General features: G+C 42.0%; 1 protein-coding gene across 6 annotated transcripts in view; it reads left to right on the top strand.

Moving 5' to 3' along the window:
- The window catches only part of KCNC2 (potassium voltage-gated channel subfamily C member 2), a gene marked incomplete at both ends in the record, with an annotated part of 104494 nt that extends 96137 nt beyond the window's left edge, over positions 1 to 8357 (top strand). The window contains 3 exons of one of the 6 annotated variants that reach the window (XM_084267786.1): positions 103 to 234; positions 2179 to 2346; positions 6240 to 6376. In XM_084267786.1, coding sequence (XP_084123912.1) covers positions 103 to 234; positions 2179 to 2346; positions 6240 to 6376 — 437 coding nt within the window. Of the gene's footprint in view, positions 1 to 102; positions 235 to 2178; positions 2347 to 6239; positions 6377 to 7092; positions 7155 to 8247 lie in introns of those variants that run through there. The other 5 variants (XM_084267788.1, XM_084267790.1, XM_084267787.1 and 2 more) reach the window with 5 other exon arrangements.
- Positions 8358 to 21785: the final 13428 nt, after the last annotated feature.

A 21785-nucleotide genomic window follows, 5' to 3' on the forward strand; every position in this document is an offset into this window, starting at 1 on the left:
AATGCTTTCCTGCTGATGATATCAACCTTTTCTTTTGCCTGTTGTTTGTTGCGTCGTATGGATGTTTCTTGTTTTTCTGCATGACTGTGACTATTTGAGCAGCCACCGTGTCCCACCCTGTTGGACTCCATGGTGTTTTGCCTCAGTGTCTGTCTCTTGTGTCAGCTTTGCCTGTGCCACATCGTGGCCTGTTAAGCAAGATCCTACAAAGGAGCAGTCATTTAAAAGGAGCAGGTGCTTTACATCAAAAGCCCAGCACTCAAAGGAAATAAGAAGAAATTCTCTTTCTAGCTTTCTTTCCATTTGGCATTCTGCTTCCCTGGCTAGAAAAGCTTCCTTCGTCTGTGTTAGATGAGACATTGCATGATATTTACTATTAATTGAATGATAATAGCATAGCTGATGTAAAGTTTGTCAAGAAAAATGGAAATGACAGCCCCTAGCAACATCATCATTATTAGTGTTGATTTTTATGATTTATATTACCTTATTTGTTAGAGTTCCAAATGATGGATAAAGACTATTTTGTGTTAATTGCTGTGAAAATGCATATCAAGTGATAGGCTCTGCCCCTCCAAGCCACTGCCCTATATTCCATATCTCTTCAAATTAAAGAGTAAATTTTATCTCTCCATATAATTAAAACAATTTTTTAGCAGCAAGGATTTTTTTTGTTTGTTTCTCAAATATATTTATTCTTAAACCAAGAATGATCTGATTACAAAGCTCGCACACCAGTCAGTAGACTCCTGTTGGAAAGCTGCTAAAGAATAATAATGGCAAAACCACCCATGACTGGTGTCATTCAGTAATTGAAATTTATTTTTTAAAAAGAAGAGTCTGGAAGATCTGTCTCTGAACAATACCCGTCTTTGGTCTGTTGCTCTGTTACTGAATAGCATTAATGTTCAAAGAAGCTCGATTTCAGTCTCTGAGTGAACATTCACAAAGTTAACACAGCTTTTTGAACATCCTAAATATATTTAAGAGGATGGAAGCCCTGAAAGGACTCCCACTGTGGGTGGAATATAGTTAGTTTTACAGTGCTTTGACTGATACCTGCTTTCAGGCAGCATCTTTAAACTGTTAATGCTAACAGCTTCTTCATGCCATCAGATCCTACTGAAGGTATCCCAGAATGGAGGTGGCTCGGTGTGATCAGAGCAAAGAGACACTTTTCTGTGTCTGGAACTTTATTTACAAGGTGTTATAATCCTTGAAGTTAGAGAGAAAGCAGATATGCAGGAAGGACCCATTTAAAAGCGTTAACTTCCTCTTCAGTACTGCCACCACTCACGTCGTGCACTGTAAGCTTCATTTCTGGTGGAGGATGCTAGTGGAACCCCTAGGAATTCTGTGCAAAACTTCAAGAATGAAAATAGCCCTTTGCACTACCAGTTCTGAGAAACACATGCTCAGGTTTAGATGCAAAGGTAAAGCTGAAGTCGACAACGTGCCCATTACCTGTTATGTGCTGTACTGAGCAGAGATTTTCTTTCCTGAAGTGTGGCCTGAATCTGAAATAGTAGATAATTTTCAAAGAGAGTCCTTTGGGAGTGCCAAATCAGGAGAGGTAAGAGTTCCGCTGTTTGACAAAATAAGCTACACAGACCAAAGACAGCATCTAATGTTGGGCACTTATGATAATCTAGCAGTGCAAGTATAGAAATGAAAGCTATTTGGAGTATAGAAAGCTAATTGTTTTTAGTGCCAAATGTTGAAAATTTAACCCTCCTGGGGAGGGGTTGTCTTTAAAAAATGCTAAACGATATGTGCTAAGAAAAAGTTATTAATGTTGCTATCCTCTTGTTTAGTCAAAAGGATACCAAAAATAGTAAATACTTGTTTGAAATATCCAAGGCTGACTGTATTCCGAAAAGTTACAGTCCATAACAGGCAACTGACTGAGCCTTGATTTATTATTTTTCATTTTATGTTCACTTAGTAGAACTTCAAAAAAGAAAAAGTCAAAAGATCATTTGCTCTTGAATAAAACAAATATACTTTTTTTTGCCATTTTGTGCTGATTAATGGTGAATTGCAATCTTGTTTTCTTCTAATGATTTACCTTATAACTATTTTGAGTGATGGGAATATCCGGCATTCAGCATAAGCTCTGTGTGATGTCTCATTTCCTCATTCATTATTGTCTGTAAATGGGCATGGTGCTTTAACCAGTGTTATCAGGTGAAGACAGTGCAGGAAGTGAGCAGCCACTCTCACCTGGTGAAAGGCTCCCTCCCATCAGACGCTCTAGTACCAGAGACAAAAACAGAAGAGGGGGAACATGTTTCCTACTGACAACAGGTGATTACACGTGTGCTACTGATGGAGGGATCAGGAAAGGTATGGATTTCTTTCATTAGATTGTAAAAGGTTACTCAGCAATGTGCTTGTGAAAAGCAAGCTTAGAGTAAAATGTTGTGCACAATGCTCTTAGAGGAAAGACTGTACTCACAATGTATCTTTTTTCTTCATTCCTGGTCATTTTTTTCCTGTTTTCCTTTTAGAAACACTCACCTCCTTTAGTCTTCACAAAATGTGCTTGATGTCGGACCCTCATTTCACTTGTGTCTCATTTGTCTGTTACCTTTAATGGAAAAGCCTGCAATTCAGACCTTGCTCATCCAACCACTCATCACTCAATACCACCATTTGTCACTCTAAAAGACAAATTAATTATTTGATAACTTTGGTCCGCACTTAATAACTTAGCAAGAATCACAGCTGAATAAATTACACTTTAAAAGTTGAAATGTCAGAAGCAAGCAGCGTTTTTGTTCTGAACACAACAAAGCATATTGTAGGAGATGCTATTCACAGTTCTTTCAACTAGAAGTTTGAGTTTATAATGCCACAAAATGCTTCCTCTTTGTAGTGCACCACTAATACTAAAAGGTGATTGTCAATCCCAACCGGAATTCAACAACAATAAACAACACTTGATCTTACAAGGTGCTAAAAATACCTTTCTGATTATTCAGCCTCTTCAAATCTGATTACTCACTGTTCAGGAGGACTGAGTTCCCCAGGCAGAGTTTGCAAAACCTGCTGCTGTCATACGTATCACCCAAGCGACTGACTGCTGGTGGGATTATCCCTTAGCCATAGCTGGCTGCTCCCAGAAACCTAACCTCAAGGCTTAGACCCAAAATCATCAATACCAGTGGTAGTCCTGCTGTTTCCTTAGAAAGGAATTGCTCTGATTCCTTCATATATTGTACCATTCCAGGAGGTTTCACATTCCTGAGTGCTGATGTGCAGTTCTTCACCTCAGAGGTCATTTGCAGTAGCCATGTGGCACTGGACAAACATTTTTGGCTGAGATTTTTCTGCCCCCCACCTCCCCCCCCCCCAATTTTATCTTTTTTTTGAAACCTGCTGTGTGTACAGCAAACATGGCTGTCGCTACAGAACTTCCCTTGTGCTGTTCTGCAAATGCTCTTTTTACATTTCAAAAGCATGTCCTCAATGGATTGAACCTGTGAAGGCAGGTATGCAACCAGAATCCAGTGTACATGGTATTTGTGAAGAATATGAGTGTCTCTATGCTCCTGTGTTTTACATATTCCTATATATAATGTTTAGATTAAATGGGACTTCATAGCAAAGATGGTTTTGCACAGATTTGGGACCTTTTCCACTGAGTGTGTATCTCCCAATTTCTTCTTAACAACTGGGATGATCGACAGTATATCTACTGGTAAGGGTCCAGTCTGCTGAGGAGCTCAGGAACACTTGAGTAAGGCAGATTGCCATGGCATCTTGCAAGATAAGGTTCTTGACTTCTTTTAAAAGTGTTAGGATAAACATTTGGGTGCTGTTCACTTGGCAGTAGCCATAATTAGAACGGATCAGAAATAAAAAAAGAAGTTCCCCGTTAGCTACTAGAGACATATTTTATACTGAGACCACATGAGCATTTTCATTTAAAAATCCAGATTCAAGAGAAAAGTGTTTCATAGCTTTTACTAGAAAAAAGGGACTTGGCTCAGAACTGACAGTTTCTCAGTGAGAAATCTGCTCTTTGACTGGGTCTGATGACAACCTTAGTCTAGGCTGAAATATTTCGGACACTGGCTTTGATGTTGATTTTATACATAGTAGGGAAGTTAGCTCATAAACAGAAAACATCTTCAACTAGCATCCAAGGGGTTTTGAATACTTGAATTTAATTCACATATCAAGTCTGTTACTTTTTTTTTTCTTTTCCCTCTTCTTTCTTAGTACATCCTTCTTGTTTGGTTCATTCTCTGATTGTTTCTTGGTTATGTTTGATGATCATTTATTCTGAGCTTTTTTACATTAGCACATTATTTCCATGATATGATGCTGATTTAGAGCTGATCCAAAACCCACTGAAATAACTTGGAAAGCGCCAATTTTGAATCATGCCTCTATCTCTATTCATCTTGTGTATCTGGTTTTCATTTTTTAGGAGTTCCTGTTTTCTTTATCATCTTTACCATCTTCCTGTATCAGTTCTTTGCTTTTATCATCAGAAAAGTAGCAGGGAAAATATTTTTTTTAATAGTTTCCTAGTTTCTGTGTAAAAAAATAAAAGCTACATGATTCTTTTGATTATTTTTTTGTAAACTTTATGTTTACTGGGGAGGTTAAATATATACACTGGCATTGTGCTTCCCTTCTATTCCTCTTTCAAACGTGCTTCTTTCTGATCTGTGTAAATACTGATAGAAACTCAGAAACTGGAGGCTGTTTTTGAAATGTATCAGAAGTCTGTGAAGCATCACAGTCTAGCCTGCCCTTGCAATCTGGAGGTAACATTGTACAAAGTTGTAGCAGACATAAGCTTATACATTAGCTTTAAGTATAGTTTTACAGTATGTAATTCTCAGTAGGTAAGAAATATGTTAATTGTCATTAAGGGAGGACCTAAGATACCTTTTTTCCTGAAGATGCTAATAACCATCTGCTATCTGTCTGTTATCTGGAGATCTGGAATTGGAGCCACTAAGTGTTTCAGTGAGAAAAAAAGAAGCCTGGTGACATCCTGTGTAACGTTTAGCTGTACTGTCATTGACATTTTATAGTTTCTGTGGGAAAAGTCTCAGTAGTTCACTGTAAGCAATTTATACCTGAATGTCTTCACCTGACAAGCGCTTAGACGCATACTTGTCTTCAAGGAAGTGAGTAGTGCCACTGAAATCAATGGAAGTTCTCATGCTTGCAGTGAAGCATCTCTCTCTGTACTGGAGGAGCAAAGTCCCATTCGGCTTCATCTTCACTGTATTTCCTTTCTGATATGTCCCTCTGGCTTGATGGGCTGATCCTTCCCTTCGTAAGCAGGATTGCTCAGTTGTCACTGAAAATGCTCGAGCACAAAGACAGTGAGCAACGCTTTGCCAATGATTTACAGAATCGCCTCTACATGGTGAAAGCAATCTGTATGTAGTGAAAAGTAGGTAGCTAGAGCTCACAGAAAGGTCTGCAAGTGCAATGTTCCCCCCAAATTGTGAAGCACTATGTGGTTGCCTCGTTTAGTGATTAATTATTTACTATTTGCTTATGTGGATGAATAGCGTTTACCTCATTTGAGTCAGCTGGAGGATGAGCACAAATACGGCATTTTAAATTTGCCAATCAGGAGGCATTTGCAAATATGTCAACCTCTGCTATCTTACTATACTTTTATATTAGACTCAAAGTCTAAGAGTGAATATTTCTGAAGATGGAGCATCTTTCCCATAGCAGGATTCAATGCTCTTCAGAAGTGATTTACAGATACTGTGTGCACTTTTATCTGTTTTTTGTTTCATTTCTTTTTAAAGAAAAATCTTCCCTTATTAGGAATTGGGTTTAGTAGCAAAGATTATATACTTCTAACAGGTTTTATAGTCTGCCTTAATGGGTTTTTGATTATGCTTAGCCAGACAGCTCACTCAGTAACCCTGTTGGGACCCTTTGTCTTACACTCTGTGCAACCCTGCTGAAGCCAACAGAGTGGCACCGAGTGCAAGAGGAGAGGTGGAAGAGCAGGTCAGACCCCTTGCGTGTCGGTCTGTTTAATTTTCTGGGAAAGAATAGCTGCATTCATTTGTAAATAATTTTATTTATCAATATATGTTGGCAGTAATGTTTCTCAGCACTGAGTTCTTTTGCAGGCAGATTCCCCCTGAGTCCCAGATAGTTCCTTGGGTTACATTACATTGTATTGTTTGTCTTTGTCTATTTTTTTGGCTGAATTCAACTGATGTCTGTGCATTTTCTCATACAAGGCTATGAAAAATCTCGAAGCTTAAACAACATAGCTGGCTTGACAGGCAATGCTCTGCGACTGTCTCCAGTAACATCACCCTACAGCTCACCTTGTCCTCTAAGACGCTCTCGGTCTCCCATCCCTTCCATCTTGTAAACCAGATGGCATCAATCGGCTACATAGTATTAACTCAAAAACTGTTTACCACATATGGGAAATAAATGTAGCATTAACCATAGGCTCCACAGTATATGGTATAACTCCTGCATGATATAACTGTCAGTAGTATGAAATGCTACTTGGGTAGCTGGAGATTTTTATCTTGGCTTCTAAAGATTACCTAAGGTAGCGCTTCTCCTTTTATCTACTCTATTGTCCTACTTTCCTGTGGCAATAAAAGGGCAGGTAGTGGATGCTGTTGGCCAGTATACTCAATAAATAAGCATATTTTCAGGGAGATTTACTTAAAATAATGTGCTTCCAACTAATTATCAGTCACTCCATCGAACCTCCATTTCTTGTGACTCTGATCCATTCTGAAGATGTCTGGAATCGTGTTGTGGTTGCGCACAATGTGACTTGGGTCTGCCCATTTGCATGGACCATCCTGTCTCCATCACCTGACAAGCAGTGTTGCCAATTGTGGAGACCACAGAGGGCTCTGGATGTCTGTTTTTGCATTGTACCATCCCGCTGAAATGAAAGCACTGATAAACTGGTCTGCATGTGGGATTGTTTCTCTTTGTTTAACCTTTTTCCTTATTTTTTTTAGCAATCTACTTGTTTATAAATGGCTTTATTTTGTGATTAACTTACTTTGGTACTGGATTGCTGTATCAGAGTTCTGAATGTCTCCGGTTGTTTGCACACAGATAACTGCAAAGAGGTTGTCATTACTGGTTACACGCAAGCAGAAGCCAGATCTCTTTCTTAATGGCTTGGGGAAGGCACAAAACATGCAAGAAAGGTAAACGCCATCCAGACTTGCAATTTTAAGCTAGCAAGTGCTGCTTGGTACTGTAGTTATTTCTCTACTCCAGGGTTCTTCAACATTTTCAGAGGCTGAGTACCAAGTAAAATCGAGAAGATTATTGGGGGCTTTTTTTGTACCATCGTAAGAGGGTAGTAGTTCTCAAGTCAGGTTTTTGACCAGCCTTATACCTCTGGCTCATGAGCTTCAAAAATTTCTCCAGTCAGTGTTTTTTGAGGTGCTTTGTCCTATATGTTGTTTGTCTGTCTGTTTTGCAACCTGTCTACTGTATTCTCCATCTGTCTCCATAAAGCACAGAGATACTGTAAAAATGCCCCCTTCTTTTAAGGTTAACTAAGGACATTTTTCTCCTTTTCTCTTATTTTTTTTCATATGGACTATACTTATGTGTATAGATACAAATATATATTTTTTCAAGTGCAAGCTAGTATCATCTAGACTTACTCATGTGAGCACTCTGAAGATTTTTCAAGTGGGATTTAGTAGCGGCTTTACAGTACTGACCGGTTGCCGATTGCATCAATCTTCCTCCTAGCAACCAGAATTCATTACAGTTTTTAAACTGTATCTCCTCTAGTGGCTTTTTCATTCAATATTGACCTCTGTTTATGACACAGGAAAAATGCAATGGCAGATTTTACATTCTGGGCTGGTGAGGAAAAATTACCCTAGAGTTTTATAACTACATGGGGAAGACCATAATAACCCAAATCTTAAGAGATCCTTGAGATTGTTGAATAATCCCTGATTGTCATGTTTTTTGTTTGGGTTTTTTTTTTTTTTTGGTAGGAAAAGAAATATAACTTATTCTTGACCATGTAACATGTTCTTCTGTATATATAGCCTAACCCAATAGCATGACCTGCATGTCAGAATTCTTGTACAATAATGTATTTATCAAAGTATACATTTCTGATATTTAGAGATGTACATTGATTTAGTTTTGGTAAAATATTGTCAATAGAGAGATAATTGCAAACAGCTTTTAGCAAAGGAATTAATATAATATCTGGTGCTGCTGTTATATTAACTACAGTGTTGTACAGAATTTATCATGGATTTTTGACTGCTGAAAAAGGGACAATGGAATTTAGCCATACCAAGGACTGTACTGGAAAGAGACTGCTGCTGCTGAATGGGCCCTGATAAACAACTCGCGCCTTGAGGAGGTCGCTGAGACTTCACAAGGGAAGTAGAGCTTGTTAAAGAAGATTAAAGACTGTTCGTAATTACTGCTGCCAGAGGAAGGGGTGACTAGTCACTGTTGATGAATCAGCTGTAAATAAAACTTGTGTGCATGGAATATCAGTTTTTATCTATATCAAGGAAAGCTGAATTCAAGTCATCGTTGCTAAGGCTCCATGCAATGACCCACACCCCTGTGTGTATTCTTCCTGGTTCCTGCAGTAACTTGTGCTGTGGATCATGCAAAGACACACACTTAATAATGATAGTGATGTAAACTACATCTGTCTTGACTTCTGTCATAATAATGGTATATTTTGCAAAGGTCACAACTATGAACAGAGTAGGATTGCATAAGACCTTGCTTTCTCAGTTTGCCATGACCTATATTTGTATGAATTCTAGTGTACATGCCAAGTCTTAAGTTTACTTTTCACTTTGATAACAGAAATGTGACTACAGACAAACATCACTGACTTTGTCCACAGCACACAGTCTTCTTTCATTGTTACCTCAATCTATAAGTATTATGGGAAATAAAATTCTGGCAGCAAGACTATTTTGGGGTTTCTTTTGGGGTTTTTTTGGGGTTTTTTTTTTTAAAATTCAATGTTGCAGACCCAACATCAATAAGTATAAAAGCTGTATTAAAATTATATCCTACAAATGTATATTTTACATAAAAGAGATATTCTTCGATCAGTTACTTTCTGTGATTTTTGTGGTAAATGAATCTAGTCTACTCTATGTTTATAAGGCATTGTAGTGCTACGATGTGGTAATTATGTTCTCTCCATCCTATTCAGTGGGAAATTCTCCAGAAACTGTTTTGTCACCCTGCTGTCCTGATTGTAGGGACCTGTCCCAGTTGTGAAACTCTGTATTGTGGAACTTCTGTGAACATGTCAAGGTGCATGCACAATCCTGGTAGAAACCAGTGCAAATGTAATACCTGAATTGGAGAATAAAAGGCAAAAGACCTGGGGAGGAACTTGGAACATATCTTCTGAAGTGGCTCATGCTCTTTCTTTAGCTGTATCGGTCCCTTGCCTGCCACTGCCCATCCTAGTTCTCAAACCGGTTTCCAGGAGTACATGAAGAGCTAATTCAAAAACTAGCATGAGCTGGCTTCTAAAGCAATTTAAAGACTTCCTTCTTGTTAATGACTCCATGCTTGGTGTGGAAGTTGTAATTGGGCTTGAAGTTATGAAAGTCAAGGCGGTTTTATTGCATCTGGGTGTGAAGTCAACGTAAAAGGAAGCTGATAAAAGGTTGATTAAAAGTCCTAATCCAATGCAGTATTTGGGGCAACCAGTGAAATCCCCGAACGCATGAACAGAGTGTCTGAGAGGGGTGAGGGAGCTAGGACAACTGTACACGTGATCTGACAGGCTGGTAATGAAGTATTTTGGAAAAGGTGCTGGAATGTAAGAAAAATTCCAGAAAACAGGATCAAGAGATGTTCAAGTTTTGGAAAATGTGTTATAGTGACATACCACAAAAGTTCTATGTGCCAAGTTTGGCCAAAGGTTTAAAGTTGACTGGACTGTGAGCTGTGAGCCGTACCCACATGAGGAAGAGGTGTAGTGGTCAGCCAGGACAAGGACCACAGCCAGCTCCAGTCACACAGGTCTGATGTCTACTCCCAAGCACCTCAAGAGAGGTGTTTGGCTTTCATCAGTGCTACATGGGGGTGGTGAAGAGCCCTGTATGGGATACAGACAAGGTGATGCTTTGTAGTGGGCAAGACTATAGAAAATACTGATGGCCAGATAGTTTCTGACATCTTCTGCTGTCTCTGTATGGTAAAGAACATAAGCCTGGATTGACCTCCAGCGACACAGGACCTTGATTCCAGAATATCCTGATTGCAGCTACTTATTTTGCCCCTAGAGAACCAAACCCATGTTTAAATGCTCTTCTTTTAAAACACACCTGGAAGACAAGCTGGTGGTGAATGGTGAGTTTGTTAACTCTTCATGTGTCTTGGGACTACAATCCAATTACAGCTGTTCTAAGAGGAAGGATTGGCTTAAACCATTCCTGCAGGAAGGAGTTTTGAGTCAAGCAGGAAGAATGCTGTCTGAGTGTGGGTATCCTATGGATCAAATACTTACCCAGGGGCAGTTGTGGGAATTTCTGGACTTGCTTTAAATGTCAAAAAACCTAACTTAATCCTTGTATAAGAGTTGAGGGTTAGAAGTAAAACATAGCTAAAAAAAGCAATGACCTTAGAAGCGATGCATCCACTGAGTCAACTTACCAAAGCTTGCTCACCTTGTAAAGCTCTAAAGTCAAAATGTCAAAAATTAGTATCTCTTTTAAAGATGAACTACTGCAAGAACAGAGTTGGTGCAGAGAGCAAAAGATATGACATATTGTAGAGATGAGCTGATGGATTGAAGAGATGAGCAGGTTATGGGACCTTCACACTTTGAACAGTTACTGATCTTACAGAGCCTCATTCAGCACTGATAAAACACTGATGTTCCAGTGAATGCGGAGACACTGTATTACCAGTGTTGTAGAGGTGTACCGTAAACTGGTGCCAGAATTCCTAAGAAGCATGCAGCTAATGGTAATTAATATCATGCTGTGTGTCAGGGGGCTTTTTCATATGTGAAGTAATTATTGTTCCTAAAAGTTCTTTTGCAAAAGGTCTGGATGAAATTGAAAATTAGAAGGAAATTTAAGGAAGCCTCTGTTCACATGGGTTACTGAAAACTAGAGGGGGAAGGGACCAATCTAACATGAGCAAACTTGCCAGCATATTTAATGTGAAGATATGAATTTTAAAAGTCATGAATGAATTAAACTATATGAAAGAGGAGGGCATTTTATCACCACAATAAATCATGCACAAGTCAGATAAAGGAAATTGGAATGGAAAGCTGCTACTAGAAAGAGAAAATGAATATATTAATGTGCTGTATTACAAGCAGTGGCTTGAACGATTCCATAATAGAGCCTTTGAATACCAACCGAGTGAGAAGAAATTGCCAAAAAAACCCCAAAGGTTTCTATCAGGTTAAAATTATCAGAAATATTAATATTTTTATAATACATTATTTTCCCCTTGGAAATACTTATTATTTATTTAATTTCTAGAGAGACAGGTTATTTAAAAAACAGTGGGTTTTAAAAACAAGAACTGGCTCATAAGCAAATACTGAGATCTTAGTGTCGGGTGTTGGGTAACTGGTGTGCCACCACCAGATTTTCACTTTGAAATCACAGAATCACAGAATCATAGGGGTTGGAAGGGACTTCCAGAGATCATTGGGTCCAACCACTCTGCCAAAGAAGGTTCCCTAGGACAGGTCGCACAGGGAGGCGTCCAGATCACTCTTGAATATCTCCAGAGAAGGAGACTCCACAAAACCCTTGGGCAGCCTGTCCCAGGGCTCTGTCACCCTCACTGTGAAAATGTTCTTCCACAGAGATGTGTTTGATACCTGGCCCCAGAGACGCAGACCTGTCACACACCAGCTCTGTGGGGATGCCGGAGTTCAGTCCATCTGGGCAGGAATGATGCAGAACCGCTGGCTCTGCGGCACAGCCATGGAAGCACCCTGAGCCGTGGTCTGCATGCAGTTCCTCATTGCCTCCTGGCAAAATATGGTGTGCTTGCCCCACCTGCAACCTCCTCCCCAAAACCCCAGCCTTCTGTCACTTGTGTTTTTTTCTCATGGGCATGTTGATGAAGGGCTGACAGATTTCAGATTCATACTTTCACAGCTTCACATTCACAGATGGCAATATCCTAGCATACTTTAAAAAAAAAAGAAAATAAATTGGAGGTGGACATTTTTTGAAAATTTGCCACCAAAATGCTATGCATTTCATGTAACATCTCTTGTATTATGTGCTGGTTGAAAACTGTAGATCAGTTTAAAACCAGGGCCACAGCTAGGCTATACTGAAACCTTCAGGATGCATTCATTTTATATCCTGCATCTGGTTAGAGCATTGCTGCATTTTGCTACCACACAAAGCTCCCAGTTTCTTCCCCAAATGAGATTTGGAGGTAAGATGCTGGGGTAAGTGAGAGAGTGCTATTTTCAGCTAAATGTTTTCTCTGTAGAGCGTCTGTGACTCCTTTAGGACTGGAAACGTGAGCTACAACGTGAAGAAAAAGGTATTGCTTGGGAAATACTGAGGCTGTAATAGATGGCTGCAATCCATCTTTGTCTGGCAGAGTGGTACAGGCACCCTCTCTTCAAAACACGGAGAACAGGTGATTTTGTGTCAGCCTCCTCAGTGCACCGTTAGACTTGTGTAAGATAATGAACTACCAGAAGCAAGTGGAAGATTTTCCCTTGACCTTAAGACAGCTTATTTGCAAAAGCAGCAAGATCAGACATCTTTAAGAAGCTTGGCCTTTGCAGTGAAACAATGCAAAACTCCATCAACTCGGAGAATAGTAAACCATAGCCATGTTATCCCGTTAGGCTGATGCTAAATATAGAATGGATTTTCAGTTTCTTACGGGGATTTCCTTGCTTTTTGACTAAATGCAGTGCCAGGCTTTTATGAAAATCTTATTTCCTTCATGCCTGTGAGTGTTGCTGATACAATGCAGTGTTTGGCCCTCTGATGCCATTGTTTAGTAGTGCTTTTTTCATATTGCCAGCATGAAAAATCAGGTTTCTTCTGAACTGGACATTGGAAAGGGGGTAGAGGGAGCAGTGAAGGACATGGTTGTCATGGATGAGTCTGCTGGAGGTGACTGTGACCACACAGAAACAACAATTTCAGCTTTCTCTGCATCGGTATCTTGACATTTTAACTTTTCCAGTTCCAAAACTTCTCCTCATAGTTTCGGTTGGAAATCACAACAACAAAATCCATTTAATTACTGCTGTTCATAACCTCTAAATCTGTGAACACAGACCTTAACAGGACTGTGAATGACCTCAGAGAAGAACTTATGTACAAACTTAATATGTCCATCTCTAAATACTGAAGAGATTTCTCAGTACAAGGTGTTGTCTGAACAAGTTCCCAGTCTGAAATAGCCTTGCTGAAATGAATGGCAAGACTGTCCTTGGCTTACTAAAGTGAGACTAGGTCTTGGGAAGCAACTGGTTTATGTCATGGACATTTCCAGTATGTTTATCAACAACATCTTAGTATTCAAACATATTTCAGCTGAAATAATAATCATAATCAATCATAATCAGTGATTTACTGTGGTGGTCACTAATTCTGGTTTGGGTACAAGTAGCCATAAAGACACACAGCCACGGGTTATATCCCTGCACTGTTTCCCTTTGCTCCATCCTCCACCAGCTGCGGCAGCTGCAGCAGAACAGCCCATGCAAGTCCCCAGGGCTTCGCACTGCAGCTGGAAAGTCCAACCTGCCCCCCATCCAGTGCAGAGGTGAGGACAAGAAGGGAATTGTCACCTCTGCACCCAAATCACCTGCAGAGCATGCACCACACCTCTGTCCCATGCATGCCTGATGCCTGCTCCAAGCATGACGCTTGGGTTTCTCAGATAGATCAAGCACATCCAGAAAGTGATTTTACCCATAACTTAGATACCTCTTTCACTACAGGTCAAACTGATCTTTGTGAGTGCATGTTGAAAAAGTAGCTGGATGTCTTGTCACTCTGGCATGGGGGTTAGAAGCTCAGTGCAGAGGCAACATTCTCCCTCTCCAGTGCCTGCCCCTTACAGCGCTTTCCCTGCTCTTGCAGATGTGTGGTGCCAAGGCTGCTCCATGAACGTTTCCCCTCCAGGCACCAGAAATAGTTTCTTTTTCAGTACTTGTTGCTGTTCTCCGAAGAGGAGGGGAGTGTGCAGTCAGAGCCCGGGAGGTGGCTCATGCTCAGAAGCACGTGGGACTGACATGTCTTCACGCTGACTCTCAAGCTTTCTTCACCTTTTTTTTTTGTTGCAAGGAATACATCTCTGACTGAAACCATCCTATCATGGGAGCTCCAAGCTTACTTCAAAACCAAATCTTGGAAGATCATCTGGCTATCAGAGAAACTCTGAACAGAGTTCGTGTTACTTCTTTGTTGTTGTTTTCTCCCTTTTGCAGTCTGCTTGAACCCACTCTGTAGATTGCTCCCTTTTTTCTTCACATGTACCTTCATGCCCTCTGCCTTCTTCAGCTTTCCTAATTTCAGCTCTGCCCATGCAGGGCTTATCCGTGCGCCTCCTTTGCCTCTCTCCTCAGTACAGCACAGCTCTAGCCTGCATGATTGCTTCTGGGATAGAAAAAGGTAGAGGCGTACAGGACCAAGTCTTCTTGTGAAGCTGACTAAAACTTGTTGGAGATGTCGCCTTGTGCCCAGCTTGGAATGAATTTGCAATTCTCTGCAGCTCCTTTTGTGTGGCCACCACAGTTGGGCACATTAAATTTTGGAACCACGAAGTCCTGTCTAAAACCAGCACAGCTGTCAGTGAAGAGCAGTTTGCAACTGGAATATGGCCAGTGCCAGGGACGCTGCAGAGGGACGTGCCAAAAAACAGATAGAGATGAATGGTTAGAAACCAAATTCAGGAATTAGATTTTCTAACCACATATTCACTGAACTATTGATTTACCAATCAATATAATAGTACTGAGCAGAATGATTTGAGTGCTGAATATATCCTAATTTATCAAAAATAATGTCAAATACTGACATGATTCTTTCTGCCCTTTTTTAAGGCTTACTGTAATACCAAATTTCTTTCAGACCTGAAGATAAATTCAATGTAAATAGGTGCATTAGAAAATTAATGCCAGGGAATAAACATCCCTCAAAGGTAACTATAAGAATTTACTTTAAGAAAGGATTTTAGATTCTAGTCCTAGGCAAAAACTGTTCATTAAGTTTTATTCATAGTCCTCAGTACCCTTCAAATAGGACATAATTTTGAGATTTCTACTGTCCTTATGGCCAGGAAGCCTGTTTCGCTCATCAGATTTTGAATGTTTAGGCAGTAGCTGGTAAGTTTTTGATTCAGACATTCCTGATTGCCTGTGTCCATGTAAGAACACCAGACAAACTGTGTTATATGCTTCTCCAGGTGTTCAGGTGAGGTGCTTTGTAATGACTGGCAGGGGAGGCAGACGTGCTCAGCAAAGGAGATGCTCCCAGTTGATGGTCTGTGAGTCACAGAAGGTACTTGTGGGCCTGGCTTTGCCTGAGTGGGACTGTCACTACTGCATCTAAACTGAAGGAAAGGACTGGGACTAGGACCGCTTGACTCCCCATAAAGGTTTCAGTGCGCAGAGCTGAGAGATGCCAACACCTGTCTATGGCTGGCACTGGTGTTTAATTCCCTGCCTCCCTAAAAAGCCCACCCCAGCCCACCAAGCAGCGCGGACATCCTCTGCAGGGCACAGATCTGATGTCACCCCTGCACTGCCAACAGCACTGCCAACAGCTCTTCAGGCAACCTGGAGCTGAAACAACACTCAGAACTTACCCCTAAACTGTGTAATGCCTGACAGGGCATTGGGTGGAACGTGCCGTCTGCCTAAGCAGCAGTGTTCCATGACACCCGCAAAGCCGATGCAGCACGTCTGTGTCCTCTTACCCCAAAGATCTAATGAGGGTGTTTTTTCCCACTTGGTGGGCTTCACTCACAGAGCTGACGGCAGGGAAGCAGGGTTGTGTTGCAGCCCTCTCCCCCTTGCCCTTTGCCTTCACAGCTTCACTGAGCAATCGCATCATCACGAAGGTGTTTGCATAATTGGCACCTCTTGGTGTTTTACAGTATCATGTGCTGAGTATCAACCGTAAGTTGTACCACATGGCACGAGGCAGTGGGAGGCAGGGGATGTTCTCCAAATCTCCCTGCAGGTGTATGCCTTTGGGAGATCAGCAGAAAGGGATTTACTTTTGTTCCTTTTTTTTTTCCAGAGATAGAAAAAGAGCTTGAGGTTTTGCCCATTGGAGAGGTGGGTGGGTTTGGAAAGTCATGCAGGTCCAGGTGGGCCTGAGAGGGGGACAGATGTGCACTGGACGTTCTCTGTGTGCACATGCTAGCCTGTCAGCATCAAGGTCTAGGGGTGTGTTAGGTGTGGATCACACTGAGAGGGCTAGAGGCACTATATACCAAATCAGTCTCAGCAGCCAAACCCTGCTGGTTCTCACTGTCTGGGGCTCTGGGTGTGGGCAGGAGGTGTGAACTGTGCTGCACAAGGAGGTAGGCAGGTGCAGAAGCTGCAGGTCAGTGGGGAGAGCTGCAGTGCCTGGCTGCAGGTGTGGGGCAGTCCAGGGGGTGCAGCATGGCTGGCACCGTGTGTCCCCTCCTCCTCCCAGACAGAGTCATTGGGTCCTTTGCTACAAAGCTGTACCTCACTTCTCCTCAGTACCTGCATTTTCTCTTTTAGGGCTTGATTGGGCTCCTACAGACCAGGGGAGAGCATGGAGCATACTGCAGGATGCAGATACAGAGAAATGTTTGCTCCTTGGGTTCCCTGGGTATGGGGAGATCCTTCTCTTCCAGTCATTGAGGCCACCAGTTCCTCTCCTTCCTGCCCCATCTTGCCCCACACGCATCCCCAGCAGCTTGAAAATGAGAAACAACTGTGCATTTCTGGTCTCAATGTGATTCTTCCTTCCCTAATGCTCTGTGTAACTTGTCATCGTGAAGGTGACACCATGTAGTTTTGTCACCACAACCAGCCCAAAACAAAGCGTTGAAGCTTAAGGCAAGATATGTTAAATGGCTCTGTGTACTGGGTATGGACTCCAGATCCCTAGAGACGCAGTTGTTATTACGTATTTTGCATAAGGGATTGTACAGGTTTGGGCTGGGAGAGAGCTAATTTTCTTCATAGCAGCTTGTATGGGATATTTTTTGGATTTGTGAAAAAAACCACTGTTGATAATACACACATATTTTACCTGTTGCTGAACAGTGCTTACACAGTATCCTGGTTTTGACTGAGGTAGCGTTCATTTTATTTCTAGTAGCCACTTCTAGAGTGCTGTATTTTGAATTTAGTATGAGAATAATGTTGAGAACACATTGATGGTTTTGTTGTTGCTAGGTAGTTGAGTGTCTTGTTTTGGGTTGCTTTCAAGGTTTTTTATAGTGGGAGGCTGCAGGGGTGGGTGGCTTCTGCAAGAAGCTGCTAGAAGCTTCACCCATGTCTGACAGAGCCAACACCAGCTGGCTCCAAAATGGACCTGCCTCCAGCTGAGGCCAAGTCAATCAGTGATGGTGTTAGTGCCTCTGTGATAACATATTTAAGAAGGGGAAAAAAACCTGTAAGCACCAGCTTTTTGCTGCCAGAGAAAGGTGTGAAAAGATATGAGAAACATTGCAGACACTGAGGTCAGTGGAGAAGGAAGGGGAGGAGGTACTTTAAGCACTGAAGTAGATTCCCCTGTAGCCTGTGGGGAAGACCATGGTGAAGCAGGCTGCCTCCTTGAACCTCATGGAAGGTGATGGGGTCCATCTGCAGCCTGTGGAGGACCCTGCAGCAGAGCAGGTGGAAACACCTGAAGGAGGTTGTGACCTGGTGGGGAGTCCATGCTGGAGCAAGCTCCTGGCAGGACCTTCAGCCCATGGAGAGAGGAGATGATATTGAAGCAGGTTTGCTGGTGGGACTTGTGAGGCTGTTGGGGGCCATGCTGGAACAGTTTGTTCCTGAAGGTCTGCACCCTGTGGAAGGAAACCACATTGGAGCAACTTGTGAAGAACTGCAGCCTATGGGATGGACTCTCATTGGAGAAGTTAGTGGATGACCCTCTCCTACTAGAGGGACTTCACACTGGAGAAGGGAAGAGTGTGAGGAGTCCTCCCCCTGAGGAGGGAGTGGCAGAGACATTGTATGATGAACTGACCACAACCCCCATTCCCTGTCTCCCTGTGCTTCCTGTGGGGGGAGGAGGTAGATAAGTTGGTAGTGAAGTTAAGCCTAGGAAGAAGGGTGGGGTAGGGGAGGTGTTTTAAGGTGTTTTATTTCTCATTCCTCTGTTTTGCTTGGTAACAAATTAGATTATGTTTTTCTAAGTTGAATCTGTTTTGCCTGTGATAGTAATTGGTGAGGGAACTCTCCCTGTCCTTATCTCCAACCAGGAGCCTTTTGTTATGTTTTCTCTCCCCTGTCCTGTTGAGGAGGGGAGTGATAAAGTGGCTTCAGTGGGTGCCTGGCCTCCTACCAGGGTCAACCCACCACATGTGTACACCAAGTCAAGGACTTTCCAGCTCCCCAGGCCCCGCCAGGTGCACAAGAATCTGGGTGAGCACAGCCAGGACAGCTGACCGAGACCGGCCAAAGGGATATTCCAGACCACCATATGACATCATACTCAGCAGGAAAAGCTTGTGTGGTGAGGTAAGCATGCCAGAGCTGCTGTTGCCTGCGGACTGGCTGGGCATTGGTCAGCTCCTGGCGAGCAATTTTGGGGGGGTTTTGCACCACTTCTAGAATCATATAGTGCTAGAATTGGTTAGGTTGGGAATGAGTTTTAAGATCATCAAGCTCAAGCGTTAACCTGGCACAGCTGAATCTACCAGTAAACCACATTCCTATATGCCACATCTACAGGTCTTTTAAATGCTTTCAGGGATGGAAACCACTTCTTTTACTTGGTTTTGGTGTTCTTTTTTGTGGGTTTTTATTTTACTTGTTAAACTCTCTATCTCAAACCATGAGTTTTTCCACTTTTACATATTCTCCAAGATCCTGATTTTGGTTGCATTTAAGGTGATGACAGGGCTTGTTTCTTTGCTTGGATGTTTTTGACTCCAATTAGTCAGGCTTAAACATCCAATTTAGCTTCTACAAAGGAATTTTTTTTTTTATTTGCAACACTATTTTCTCTTTCAAGATCAACTTGAGCAATTTCAAGGAGACATCAAAAGCACGGCAGCTGACACTGAAATACAAGTGCCAGCTCACAGTTTCACAGCTGTGTGTAGTCTTTAGCCTCATCAGGATTACAAGGCCACCAGTGTCTCTGAATTGATTTACATAACTTCAAATGGGTTTCTGTTAAAAAGCACACTAAAGTAACAAAAGTGACCATCTCACCCCCCTCAAAGGAGTCAAACAAAAAAACGAACAAGGGAGAAATTCTGTCCTTTCATTGGCACTGTGGATCTCTGGTAATGAGTTTTATGGACAACAGACTTGTCAAATGTATAAGGAAGGGTAACAGGAGTTCTCCCTTCTACCAGTGTTTGACTTCATGTTTCTTCTGTGTCAGAATTCCCAGCTCGCCTGGAAAAGGTTGCTGCTGGTTACAGTGGGGGTTTTGAACATAGGTGCTCTGGTCCTGCTGCTGGCCCACAGAGGCTCACTTGGGTGAAAATACCAGGTTATTCTGTTCTTCAGCCAGGGAAAATGAAGCAGCAATGACCAATGGGTAAAAGCCAAGAGGCTAGCTTTTAAGACCATGGGATTCACTGAAATCAATGGGCTGTAAACTCCTGGTTGCTTCAGGATCTGGCAGATTGAATGGTTCTCCTCCAGCCATGGGATCCAGAGCTCTGTTAGTCCCACTTCGATCATTACATTACTGCATTGCCTTAGCTTAAATGGTGAGTGATTTGGCCTCTATTTACTTGTTTAAAAACCAACAAATGCACAGGGGATAATATTACTCATCCACTTCTGAAATGTTCTTTGTGTGTAAGATGCTCTGCAGTGGGGAGCTGGGACTCAGGTAGATGGTACTCTCAGCTTTGTGCTGACCCTGGGGGTAAAAGAAGTTAAGATGTAGTTGGAGAAAGCACTTGCTTGTATGCACCTCAATCACAACTGCTGTGAAGAAGCTGATAGTCACAGGTCACTCCGATAATGTGGCTGATAATGTCCTTGACGTTTCCACACAGTGAGCTGCAGATGAGAGGGCTGCAGTGGGGTTTGGAGCGCTGAGGTACTGCCAGGTCTCTGGAGCTCCAGGAACCACTAATTCCTCTGTCGTTTCACTAGCATGTTATCAAATAAAACTCTGTCCCCTGCAGAAAGGGAAATTTACCCTTCTCCTCAGACAATGCAGCAAGTAGCGTGTGAGTGCAGGGAGCAATACATATGCAAACAGACTGTGTGTTTCAGAGCTTAGTGCTGAATTTGTAGAGCTGTCTGAGTTAATGTGTTGTGCCAGGGGTTTCCATTGCTTTGCACGCAGCTGCCCAGAAAATGCAGGGAAGCCACAACCTTGCCTGGCAGCTGGCACCATTGACTTAGGCTGGTTGGTGCCCCAAGCCAGCAAAACCATGGATGGAGAGATACCTTCCCTCTGGGGAAAAGCGTCTGCAGTTTAGGACATGTCCTCTCAACACTTTGGCTCTTGGGCAGCATCCTCACAGACTCCATTCCCCTGGTGTAAGGGCACTTCACACCCTGCCACCAACTTTATTTCAGATTAATTCAATCTGCTGTTGGAAGACCTCCCTTGTGAACATGGATTACAAATGAATTTACCAGCACATTTTTATTTTTTTTTCTGGAGGAAAAGGAGGAAAGATGAAGAAAAGGTATGCTTGCAAAGCAGTATTAATTTTGGAGCACTGTTTAATATAATGGTTGTCCAAAAACTATGTTGATAAGGAGATACCAGAAAAAATAACTCAAGGAAGCAAAATTCCTGTAATCTAATAGATACCTATTAGTGTACATCCCTAGTTTTGGTCTCCTGAGTCTTTCATCAGAATGATTCTTATTTACAGTTTGTAAACAATCAAACTACAATAACAAAAATACCCCTTTTCAAGAATCACCCTAAATGACTGATTTTTTGTCATCTTGATCACATTGAGTTTTGGTTTTTTCCCATCTAAATAAAAACTGGAAAAAGAATTCTGTTTTACATTCTTTTCATATTTGACACTACCAAAATACAGGTCTTTCTCTTGTGGAGTGTAGAGACTGCTATACACTGGAGAGAGACTGATCTCCCCAGCACTAATTTTTAACTGCTAGCATGTAAAGAAGTAATAACATAATGTATCAATGGAAGTGGCTATGACAGCATCTGTGCTCTGTGTGTGTGGTGGTCAGAGTTAAGGGTTCTTAACCTTTTTGATTTTGTTTGTTGGGCATCAAACACAAAGTGAAAGCCATTTTAAGGTGTTATTAACATGAACTATTTCTAACAAGCCACGGTGGCAAGCTGAAAGCAGTACGTTGCCTAAATGTCTTCGACAAATTTGCACCTCAACTAAGTTATTTTCAGATGCCTCATGTATCAGCCCTTTCCATCGAGACTGCGTTCAGCTGTCATGAATGTCACTAAACATCTGATGCATCTGCTTTAGCTTCTGGGTAAGCTGTTTCCGACGTGGTATCCTTGACTCGCCACCGGTCAGGACGCATGCCCCGTTCTGAAAAGGAACAGCAGATCGGTCCTGTTTGAGCTGCGGCGAGGTTAACGCGCTCCGGCTTGTCACGCTGACTCAGTGCACAGGCTGAGCTGAGCAGACAA

Source organism: Gallinula chloropus (genome assembly GCF_964237585.1).
Source record: "Gallinula chloropus genome assembly, chromosome: 1".
Taxonomy (NCBI): Eukaryota; Metazoa; Chordata; class Aves; order Gruiformes; family Rallidae; genus Gallinula; species Gallinula chloropus.